Genomic DNA, 12,631 nt, shown 5'->3' on the forward strand with positions numbered 1-12,631 from the left:
TTAAAAAGTACCTGGAAGTGCCGTGCCCAAAACTTTGAACTCCGTAAGATGCAGCCACTTAGTTGAAGCCCATTTATTTCCTCTAATTACCGGACTACCGCCTGAAAGCAAAGAAAAATTAAATAACTTCATCATTCATATCTTCAAATTTCCAATGTGGAATGTAATATAGGTTTGAATCACATGGCTATAATTTGTACATAAAGTCCATACTTATAAATTTTTGAGGGAAAGGTGGAGATAGAGATCACATACAACAACAACACAACCAAGCTTTATTCCACTATTCGGGGTCGATTACATGAATCAAATTATGTCATAATTTTCTATCATAAATCATGTTTAGATCCAATTGCGGAGACAAAATGAGTTGGAGGTTCATAATGCAAATTCAGACGAAAGAGTAAATATTTATCTAATAAACTAACTACTAAAATTCAACATTGAAAAAATATTTAGATCCAACTCATTAATCTATAGATTGTGTTTAATAGAGAATGTATACATATTTTACAGTTGAACGAGTTGCGGTTTTTAATAGATTCTAACCGTGTAAACTAGAAGTATCAAGTGTGCCATCTGGCTTCATGCTCCGAAACAGCAGAGCATCACCCATTTTTGGTTTCACTGATAGACCCTTTTCAGGATATTTGGATACAGAATTTATGTTAGGCTTAGCATTAGGAAATACAGTCTCACCACCTTCTTCAACGTCGGACCTTCATAAGGACCAAAAACAAGGAACTGTCAAATTTGTATACAATTCCATCGTAAAGCACAACGCAAAACCAATATATCGAAAGAGAATAAGGCTTTACAGATACATAAGAACTGTAGCAACTCGCGGGCCTCCATTCTTAGTGACGACCCCACCAGCGGTGAATAACATGAAGTCCCTCGCCATTCTCTGCATATTTAAAAGTTAAAACAACATTAAGCAACGGTTTAAAGAGTTCAGATTTGGGATGATTAAGAAAAAGACACTCGTTTGTGACAAGCAAGTTGCATGCAAATCACCTTAAATTTACTGTTTCACGAGAGGACCATCTACCGACACATTGAGATAGACTGCCACTTAATTAGAAAGAATAATGTGTCCAATGTTTCTAACTAAGGTCTTAAGACTTAAGTATATGTGCAACAAGTTTGGCGTATTATGCACAATACTTCTCTATATATGCAGCAACAAAAAAAGATCAAGAGATGAAGAGAAACAAACTGGTAGACATAGATATCACACAAAAAACTCATACCTACTGGTATGGAGGTAATATCAGCAATTCTCTGTTCAATATTCTGGACAATTTTGTCCTTTCCTCTCTCCAGAAACCTTCCTGAACTAGTTCGAGCGCTACATGCAGGGGATATATTAAAAGTAATGCATTACCACTAAGACACTATTCTCTCAAGAAAATGTACATGAAAAAAATAATATGCAAACCTGCTTTCTCTACCCTTTCCAGTCAAGCCATCAACAACAAGCGATCTTGTCATGAAAGGCTTGGCAAGATTGATCAAATGCTCACATTCTTCTTTTGACTGTTCAAAATGATAGGAAAAGTGGACATTTTAATACAATATAAATTCCAACAGTTTAAGATCTCTCTCATTTAAAACTAAGATCTCCACTCAAACTCTGGAGTCTTTCAGAAAGTTCAAGTTTCCTGCAATCTGAATATTCCATGTATGAATATGAATACTAGATTTTCTTTTATCATTAACTACCATGAAAAACCTCTATCTTTGTATAGTTTAATTTTCCATGACCCTAGCCTATGCTTACAGACATTACAAGTGCAATTGTATGCAGAACTCTATTCAATACTTGAAGAACTTAATCATCCATACAAACATTTATTATTTAACTGATTTAAAAAATAATGTAAGATAAACAACAATTTTGGTCAAACGAGTGATGCGATGTCATTATAGTCACTTAATGTATCGAAAGTGCAAACACAAAGTTTCTTTTTAGTTGGTTAGTTTGATCCTCAAATGTGTTTTACATTACCCGTGCTATAGCACGGGTAGCGCGGCTGCGCCGCGCGACGAGACGTATGTCGTTGTGTGGCGAGGCATGCGCTAGGGCGGCATATATATTAGTGAATAGTCTTATAATAAAGTTATTATATTATAATCATTTTTCATTTTTATCATTTGTCACTAATTTTAATTAATTATGTCACATTTATTTTATTAATATATACCATACTCTCTTTGTTTTTTAAGGAATATACCATACTCTCATAATTAATGTCTTTAAAAAAGTAGATTTTATTAATATATAGTTCACGTTATATTTTATAAATATACACAATCTTATTTCAATAAATATATATATATATATATATATATATATATATATATATATATATATATATATATATATATATATATAAGTGGAAAAAATATACAAGTAGGGGGGACTATACCCTTACCCCAAAAATAAAAATAGCAAGAATTAAAAAAGTGGAAAAATATATACAAATAGTGGGGACTATACCCTTACCCCAAAAATAAAAATAGCAAGAAAAGAAATATCAATGGAAACAAAAATTAGGTAGGCTACATCGATCCCTACAAAAATCCATGAAAGAGGCAGAGTCCCACAACAGAAAGAAAGACTCAGGGCAGCATGTTTGTTGGCACAAGTGTTACCTTCTCTGAAAATACGAAAAAACAATATAATCAATTTAAAATATCCTAAAACTCACATGGGCATGTCCTTTGTAATTCTTTACAATTTTAAATAAAAATAAATAAATAAATTAATAAAAGCTGACATTTAAACCCTATTGATTTTCAAAATGAAATTATACAACCAAAGTCTTATCAATGTAAAATATCCTAAAACTCACATGGCATGTCCTTTGTGATTCTTTACAATTTTAAATAGAAATAAATAAATAAATAAATAAAAGCTGACATTTAAACCCTATTGATTTTCAAAATGAAATTATACAACCAAAGTCTTATTAATTTCATAATCTGCAATCAAATTACTCATTTATTGCCCATCCAAAAAAAATTATTTAGTCATTTTCCCTTTCTCTCTTAGAGGATCCACAATGCAGCTCACTTTTTCGGCTGTTTAAGTGGATCTCATATGTACTTAATAAACACTCAACATATCCAAACCAGCACCTCAACAAACAATTATCAAATCCTCAATAGTTCTATTTCATTATATATCAATAAAACTTTTTTCATTTTTTACAATTTATTAACCGTAAAAAAGTGAAGAGAAATGGAGAATAAGTGCTTCCATTGTCACCATCCCCGTCACTCAAACATGACACCATCACTATTGTCGTCCCACCACCGTTGTGGTTGTCCTTTGCTCTCCACTTTAAAAATATGTCCTCTAAACAAATTTATCAAGTTTTTTTTTTCCGTTTTGATCTCTAAAGCAGTTTTGAAATTAATACTCACATAGATTTCTTTTTTTCTTTGTTGAAATTTATTTTATAAAAATATTTTTCAAAATGAAAAATCAAGAATAACAATAAATACCAATATATGCTCTGCTCTAGAAGTACCTGCATGTGTAGTGCCCGAAAGTTTGCACTCCCGAAGATGCAGCCACTTAGTTGAAGCCCATTTATTTCCTCTAATTACTGGACTACCGCCTGAAAGCAAAGATTAATTAAATAACTTCATCATTCATAGCTTGAAATTTCCAATGTGAAATGTAATATAAGTTTGAATCACATGGCTATAAGATTTTCTACATAAAGTATATACTCTATAAAATTTTTTTAGGGAGAGCTGGAAATAGAGCATAAATGCAGCAGCAGCAACAACAACAATCAAGTTTTATCTCGCTATACAAGGTTTTGGTTACATGAATCAAATTATACCATAATTTTCTATAATAAACCATATTTGATCAGACTGGAGGAGTTGGGTAGTTCAATTGGTTTGAGCAAAAACAAAATGAGTTGAGGGTCCTGGGTGCAAGCCCGGACAACAGATTATTAATGCAACAAACTAACGACTAACATTCAACATTTTTTTTTTTTGAAGGAGACTAACATTCAACATTAAGAAAATATATATTTGGATCCAACTGATTAATCTATTGATTGTTTTTAATAGAGTATATATGCATATTTTAGGGTTGAACCATTTACAGTTTTTAATAATTTCTAACCGTGTAAACTAGAAGTATCTAGTGTGCCATCTGGCTTCATGCTCCAAAACAGCAGAGCGTCGCCCATTTTTGGTTTCACTGATAGACCATCTCCAGAACATTTGGATACAGAAGTAAAGTTGGGCTGAGCATCAGGAAATACAGTCTCACCACCTTCTTCAACGTCAGACCTACATAAGGACCAAAAACAAGGAACTGTCAAATTTGTATACAATTCCATCATAAAGCACAATGCAAAACCAATATATGGAAAGAGAATAAGGCTTTACAGATACATAAGAACTGTAGCAACTCGTGGGCCTCCATTCTTAGTGACGACCCCATCAGAGGTGTAATCGTAATGAGGCTCACATTTTTGCCCGACTCCATAGTGAATAACATGAAGTCCTTCTCCATTCTCTGCATATTTAAAAGTTAAAACAATATTAAGCAACGGTTTCAAGAGTTCAGATTTGGGATGATTAAGAAAAGGACACTCGTTTGTGACAATCAAGATGCATGCAAATCACCTTAAACTTACTGTTCCACGAGAGGACCATCTACCGACACATTGAGATAGACTGCCACTTAATTAGAAAAAATAATGTGTCCCATGTTTCCCACTAAGGTCCTAAGACATAAGTATATGTGCAACAAGTTTGGTGTATTATGCACAATACTTCAATATATGTGCAGCAACAAGAGAAAAAAAATGAAGAGAAAGAGGCAAACAGGTAGACATAGATATCACACAAATACTCATACCTATTGGTACGGAGGTAATATCAGCAATTCTCCGTTCAATATTCTGGACAATTTTGTCCTTTCCTCTATCCAGAAACATTCCTGAACTAGTTCGAGAGCTACACAGGCAGGGGATATATCAAAAGTATGCATTACCACTGGACACATTTCTCAAGAAAATGTACATGAAAAAGAAAATGATCTACAATTATTGGAACCAATACAAAAAAAACACAAGCATAGGCAAACCTGCTTTCTTTAACCTCTCCAGTTACGCCATCGACAACAAGTGATCTTGCCATGAAAGGCTTGGCAAGATTGATCAAATGCTCACATTCTTCTTTTGACTGTTCAAAATGATAGGCAAAATGGAGGTTTTAATACAATATAGATTCCAACAGTTTAAGATCTCTCTCATTTAAAAAAAATATAAAAAGAAAGATCTCCACTCAAACTCTGGAGTCTTTCGGAAAGTTTAAGTTTCCTGCAATCTGAATATTTCGTGTATGAATGTGAATACTAGATTTTCTTTTATCACTAACCACCATGAAAAACCTCTATTGTCATATAATTTAATTTTCCATGAGCCTAGCCTATGCTTACAGACATTACAGGTACAATTATATGCAGCTCTCTATTCAATACTTGAAGAACTATATTGTGATACATGTTAGATTAATTTTCTCTTCAACTGTCTTATGTATTCTCATATAAAGTTAGGTTTAAAATCGGTGTCCTCTCATACTCTCATATTAATTTTCACTTCTACTATCTTATGTATATTCTAAAACAGACCAGAAAATTGTGATACATGGAAGCTCTTGGAACAGATGACAGAATTTCAGTCCATTGATCCTTCCTTTCCGTCAAACTGAAATGCATTCCGGAGGCAACAATTACAAGACTTAAAAGATTATACACATTTCAAATCAAAATCAAACAGAATACCACTCACTTTATGATGTTTTCATCCTTCCTTTCCGTCAGTAATACTAATAAGCCGGTCTTTCTCTCAACCTTGTTATTCTTCTCACCTGTAAAACTTTGCCGTTAGAATAAGGTTTTAAATAACAATCTCAGTTCAAGTAGCGGTAAGGATTTCGAGATTCGGCTTCTACGCATGTTTATTTGCGGATTAAGGTGGAATAAATCACAACACACGACCGCAGTGGAATTTTGTGAATAAGGGTGTTCTGTCGCGTTTGTTTCCGTGGTTTTTGTTCACTATACTAAAACGCACGGTGTTTTTGCGACAACATAACACGCAGTCACGTTTAGAAACAGCAAACAAATTTTTTTTGTTTATTTTAATAGAATGAAAACTAAAAATAAAAAAGTTCACGTTATGTTTCAGTGATGTTGCCTATTATTTGACAACAAATTAAGATAAGTGCTTATTTGATTAAAGACGGAGATCAAAGAAATTAAGAAACCCTTATGAATGGATTACATATGCACGCACAAGCATCACGGAAGATTGAATAGAAAACACTGTAGGAGACATAAAGTTTTTGAATAGAAAACAGTAAAACTCTGATATCAAGTAGCAAGTTCATGAAAAATGAAAAGTAAAGAAATGAAAAATAAAATATAGGTCAGAGTCAAACTTGATTTTGATTTTAAAACTAGTCAATAAGTTAATCATTTGAAACAATCACGCACAGAAGCATACCTGAGTTGATAAATGTCGGATATTGTTGACTTCGCATGACCTTAGAGGTCATCTTCTGTCTCCTTGGTGTGGGATGGTAACAAAAACGGTGGCAGCTATTGTTGTATGTGACTTGAGGACCACTGACTCTTTGTTTATAGAGCTTAAGGGTCCGTTTGTCGCATATTAAGATAGAGGTGATTTTGACGTAAAACATTTATTTTATAGAGATTAGCGAAAAGATTCGTTTTCCGCTCTTATCATTAATAATTTTGGTTTGTTGTTTAGGGGTTTCTATAATGGGTGTTGTATTTTTATTTTTATTTTAATACATGAGAAATAGAAACCAAAATATAAAGCTTATGTGATCTGTTAGTGAAAGAAAAAAGGTGAAAGCATCTCTATTTGAGAGAAAATATAGTGTTGAATAATCCCAACAAATATCAATCCTTAGAGGGACACCTTTCATTTCCCATTCAGAAAACTGCCAAATACTCTTCGTACATATGCCTGTATAATTCCAATATCTCAAGAGCCTATATAATTGAGGAATTTCTATGGTACACCTGCAAATTAAGGTGTACCGGTACTCTTACTTTAAAAAATTTTAAATTAACTATTATTTTTATGGAATAAAGAGCTATTTGTTGATATTTATATTTTAGAAAATGTCATTTCATAAGAAAAAAACGTCATTTCATTGTTTATAAAAATCTACTAATTTTTTTTACATTTTATTGTAAAAAATAATCAAAATTCTCTATTATAAGTACTAAAAATTCAGAAAAATTAAATTTTATTTCGTCGACGTTTTTGGTTAATAAGATTTAATTATTATAATTATAGGTGATGGAAAACAATTTTTCTCTTCAAAAAATAATACATTTAACTATTAATTTGTTGATTGGGTGTACCAATACACTCAAATTTTTAAGTGTACCATAGAATTTGCCATATAATTGTATCGCAAGTCACCTAGTTCTATGTAATCTTATATTGAGACATTTCACGTCAAAACAAAGCAAGAATTACAAACCAAAAACATCTAACATTGTAAATTTGCAGATGCTAGCTCCATTGCCTTGAAATAATTATCTGCCACAACTATTGTTTTAGCCGAACACTCTCTTCTTACAACCAGTCCATAGTTCATACACTATCCCACCTACTCTTCATACATACATTTCCTACACGTATAATAACATTGCCAAGACAAAACATAGCCAACTCTTCTAATCTTACCGACATCACATCATAGCCAAAACTTTGACAGAATCAAAACCAACCAGTTCCATCCTCAAACATTGCAAAGGGTTTAATCCCAGGGGCGGAGCCACCTCTTAGTGAGGGTGTGCACCTGCATCCCCTGAAATTTTAAATTTTCAACCAAATATCTTGTTTTATTTGTATCTGCACACCCTCAAATATTTATTTTGCACCTTCTCACCCACGTTTTACCCAACTCTGCACTGCACTAGTCCAAGCCCAATGATTTTTCTCTCACCTTCTGACGCATAACAGATGGCAGGCGTTGCACATCACACACCATGCAAATTTTTCCATTTCTTCTGTCAACGCTCTAGCTGTTTCTTAGTGTTTTAATTACTTTTTTCCATTCTTAATAGGGTTAATTATGTTTTTGGTCCCTATAAAATTGAGAACTTTTAAGTTTAATCCTTATTTAATTTTAATAGGTTTTTTAGTCCCTACAAAAAAAAAATACTTCTAATTTTAGTCCTTGTTACGACAAAGTTTGTTTAATTATCCTTAAACTTTTAAATTTTTGAACGATTTTTTTATGATAAGTTTATAACACTATGAAAGGTTCATTTACTAAAATTTAGAAATTTTTAACATGAAACGAATTAAATATGAATTTTTTAAAAAGACAAAAGTTAAAGATAAATTTAACAAATTCTGGACGTAGAAATCAAATTTTGCGACAATTTTTTGTAGATGAACTTTTAGTAATGTTCTTAACACGTCTGCGAAAAATTGTTCAAAAACTCAAAAGTTTAAGCATAAATTAAACAAATTTGAATTGAGGAGGGACTAATACTGATTGGAAAAATTTATTTTAAGGATTAAAAGAACTATTAAAATTAAGTAAGGACTAAACTTAAAAGGTCCCAATTTTATAGGGACTAAAAACATATTTAACCCTTCTTAATATTATATTATTACTACTTCAATTTCTCCTCAACATTAAGATAAAATTCATGTAGAATGTGTATTGCAAGTCAGGGATAAGGAGTTTACCACAAACTTAATGTGTATCATTTGTAAAACATTAACTACATAATATTGATGATATTTCTCTTGCCATTTTTATTTTTTTTGAGAGAATTTCTCTTGGTTTCAAGTGGTAAAATAATATAATTTTTTATTTGTCTAAAAGTCATGAAAGATACAAAAAAATTATGCGCTTCATTTTTTTATTTTTTAAAAATAGTTATTTGGTAGAGTAGGACAATTAAAAAAATTCTAAATTTTGCAGTTTAAATTTATGGTATAAAAAGAAGTCTTATTTTATCATTTTCTTTATAGATGAAAAGTTAGTAAACTGAAACCTAGTTAATCCTTTAAGGTTTTTAACATTTTTTTAAGTTTTAAATAGGCCCTTTATGTTGTTAATTTAATACTCATATTTAAAGTTTTTAAGTTTTAAATTGGTCTTAAAAAGGATAATAAGGATTTATTTGAAACTTACTTACATATCTAATCTGATACTTTTGTCAAACTTAAAGTACTAAAAGATATATATAGGGTTTTGCTAGAAAATACACTTTAGATGTGTCCTTTAGCAAGTCACACCTTAAGGTGTGATATCCACCCAACTAATTTTTATGAAGGTGTCTCTTAGCAAAGTTATAACTTTTTAGTTATAACTTTGTTAAAAGACACTTTCATAAAAATTAATTGGTGTCTTTTAACAAATGCCAATAGGATAATTTTCTAAAAGATAGCTTCTAGCAAAACTCATATATATATATATATATATATATATATAAGTTCCTCTAAAGAATCCTTAAAAAAAAAAAAATTCCCTAAAGAAATTATTAATGAAGTTTAAGAGTCTGCACCTCCTGATCTAGGGTCCTGGATAGACCACGGTTTAATCCCCACAATCTTTTTCCCTCTGAATCATTTTCCTTCTGTTATAACTCTTTTTCCCATCTCTACAAGCTCTTTGAATAATTTCCCAACTGTGGTAAATCGTAGTTTAACTTACTAACTTCTACTATTAATTATATGTTTATCATTAGGGTTAAATAATTTTTTTGTCCATATAAATATAGTCATTTTTATTTTTAGGGTGAAATGGAGAAGAGCCTCAGGTGTTTTGTGCGATAAGAAAGTATCACTTAAGCTTAAAGGAAAAATCTATCGGACAGCAGTCAGATCGGCAATGTTGTGTTGTACGGAGTGTTAAGCGGTTAAGAGCCAACACGAGAGTAAAGTTAGTGTAGCGGAAATGAGGATGTTGCGTTGGATGAGTGGTAATACTAGACAGGATAGGATTAAGAATGACACCATTAGACAGAGAGTGGGGGTAGCACCTATATATATAGTAGAAAAGTTGGTAGAAAATAGGCTTAGATGTTTTGGACATGAATAGAGAAGAACCGTAGATGCCGTTGTAAGAAGAGTAGATCAAATGGAGGAGAGTCATGTTAAAAGAGGTAGAGGAAGACCTAAGAAAACCATTAAAAAAGATTTAGAGGTCAATGAGTTGGATCCAAATAAGGTTTTTGATAGAACACTATGACGTCATTTGATCCATGTAGCCGACCCCACTTAGTGAGATAAGGCTTGGTTGTTGTTGTTGTTTTTAGTTCTCATAAAAAAAATTACATGTTTTGGTCCCTATAAAATTTTCTAGCACGTACTTTTAGTCCGTGTAAAATTAAAAGTTGTTTAATTATGCTTAAACTTTTAAATTATTGAATGATTTTTTACATATTAATTTAGAACATTATGCAAAGTTTCTTTGCAAAAAATTATGTCAAAAATTGATTTTTAGGTCCAAAGTTTTATTATTTTAATCTTTAATTTTTTGTGTTTAGAAAAATTCATATTTAATTTATTACATGTTAAAAATATATAATTTTAATAAAAGAGTTTATTATAATGTTCATAACATGTCTGTAAAAAATCATTCAAAAATTTATAAGTTTACACATAATTAAACACATTTTAATTTAATAAAGACTAAAACTGCGTGCTAAAAAAATTTACAAGGACCAAAATATGTTTTTTTTTTTTTTATTAAGGCCAAAAACAAAATTTAGTATATTGAGACCAAAAACTTATTTAACTAATATCATTAATTATTATTAATGAAACATTTAACCAATTATTTTTTAAAACTTCTTCTTCTTCGTTTTTAGGGAAAACTTCTATTAATTAAATATACAAGCCTTCTATCTCTATATCGCAAACAGTTGATAGTTTTTCTAAAAAAAATATAATTAAAACAAAGCAATTGGACTCAAGTAGTTAATGAGTTGTAACAAAAAAAAAAGTAGTTAATGAGTTCCACCAAAGACGAATTGTTCAAAACAAAAAAAACAGAGTTTGATTTCTTAGATGGAATAATTTTTTGCCATACTTTACTTACCTTTCGACGAACTTGAGATTAACATAACCTCTTTCCCCTAAAACCGGAGGGTTAACATAAAAAGAACAATTGTGCCTATGAGAGCATAGCTCAATTAGTAACAACATTATATAATACTAGACCATTGACCCGTGCTCGCACGGGTCATACAAAAGAACAAATATAGCGCAAATATGAAAGTAAATACATTACTTGAATCGAAATAATAGTATAATTCAATTCATAAGATAAATTGCCACAAACATTTTTACTGTACCATATTAAACAATTTCCATGGCATCGACCCTATTACGGTAACATAACATATAAATTTAATGACATAGTTTATTGAAGAGAAGAAAATCCAACGTCTGTCGACATAAAAATAGTACTGATATGCAATAACAACAATACTACAAAACAAAGTGCTACACATTACCAAAAACTTCTCTGTAGACCACATTTGATGTCACGAAAAATTAGGAACATAAGCGTTAGAATGTGTAGGGGAATTAGTTTAATATTATTCTCCAAAAAAACATCAGAAGGAAACACAGGTCTTATTTAAGTTCTGTTTAGTCCTTTCCAAAAAAAAAATGACATTTTCATAAGTAGAAAAAATATGAGAGATTAGGACTAATCTTATAATTCTGTTTTTAAGTTCTAAAATAGGTGCTTGAATATTCAAAATGAAAAAGAATAAGGGCCATATGTTTCATCAAAACCAAAAATTAAAAACTAACTATCAGTTTAGTGCTTTTCAATAAAAATAGTACATTTTGTTAGGTAGGAAAATATTGCATCAGAAGGAAACGTAAGAAAGGATTGCATCATAAGGAAATAATCGGTTTTTTGCTTTCCATAAAAAGAGGACATCTTGATAAGTATTGCTTCACAAAAAATTAGGAACATAAGCATTAAAATGTGTAGGGGAATTAGTTTAATATTATTATTCTCCAAAAAAAACATAAGAAGGAAATGCAGGTCTTATTTAAGTTCTGTTTAGTCCTTTCCAAAAAAAAAAGTCATTTTCATAAGTAGAAAAAATATGAGAGATGAGGACTAATCCTATAAGAATAGGAGGATTTGTTTATTTATTTAGTAAAATTAAGGAAAAAAATTAGGAGCGATTTGTTTATTTCGATTTCCATAACAATTAACATTTTGATTAAATTAAATAGGGTTAATATAGTAAAATTAAGCAAAGAAGTTAGGTTAAATTTATAAAAAAAAATGTGTTCAGGTTAACTTTAAGGAATAAGAGATAAAGTGTTGAAATAAAGATTATCTGAAAGCGATTTGTTTTGTTCAAAAGAATAAGAGCGATTTAGGAGTGATTTTTTGCTTTTATTTTGATTAAATTAAATAGGATTAATTAAATATAGGGGTAATACAGTAAAATTAAGCAATAGGGTTCGGTTAAATTTAGGGCAACAATTAGCGTTCGGGTTAACTTTAAGGATAGGGTTAATTAAGCATAGGGGTAATATAGTAAAATTAAGCA

The 12,631-nt window shown here is 30.8% G+C and overlaps 1 protein-coding gene and 1 pseudogene across 1 annotated transcript; both read right to left on the minus strand.

Moving 5' to 3' along the window:
* On the minus strand, positions 1-1,728 carry LOC112420304 (probable prolyl 4-hydroxylase 3; annotated as a pseudogene).
* Positions 1,729-2,625: 897 nt separating this feature from the next.
* On the minus strand, positions 2,626-6,600 carry LOC11437130 (probable prolyl 4-hydroxylase 3). Its single transcript, XM_024777617.2, has 9 exons — positions 6,549-6,600; positions 5,832-5,910; positions 5,672-5,747; positions 5,126-5,223; positions 4,898-4,995; positions 4,423-4,552; positions 4,154-4,323; positions 3,540-3,629; positions 2,626-2,663 (listed from the first exon to the last, which is right to left on the minus strand). Exons 1-9 carry the CDS (start codon positions 6,598-6,600, stop codon positions 2,626-2,628), a joined length of 831 nt encoding a protein of 276 aa, XP_024633385.1.
* Between the last annotated feature and the right edge of the window lie 6,031 nt (positions 6,601-12,631).

This window comes from Medicago truncatula, chromosome 3, assembly GCF_003473485.1.
Source record: "Medicago truncatula cultivar Jemalong A17 chromosome 3, MtrunA17r5.0-ANR, whole genome shotgun sequence".
NCBI classification, from domain to species: Eukaryota; Viridiplantae; Streptophyta; class Magnoliopsida; order Fabales; family Fabaceae; genus Medicago; species Medicago truncatula.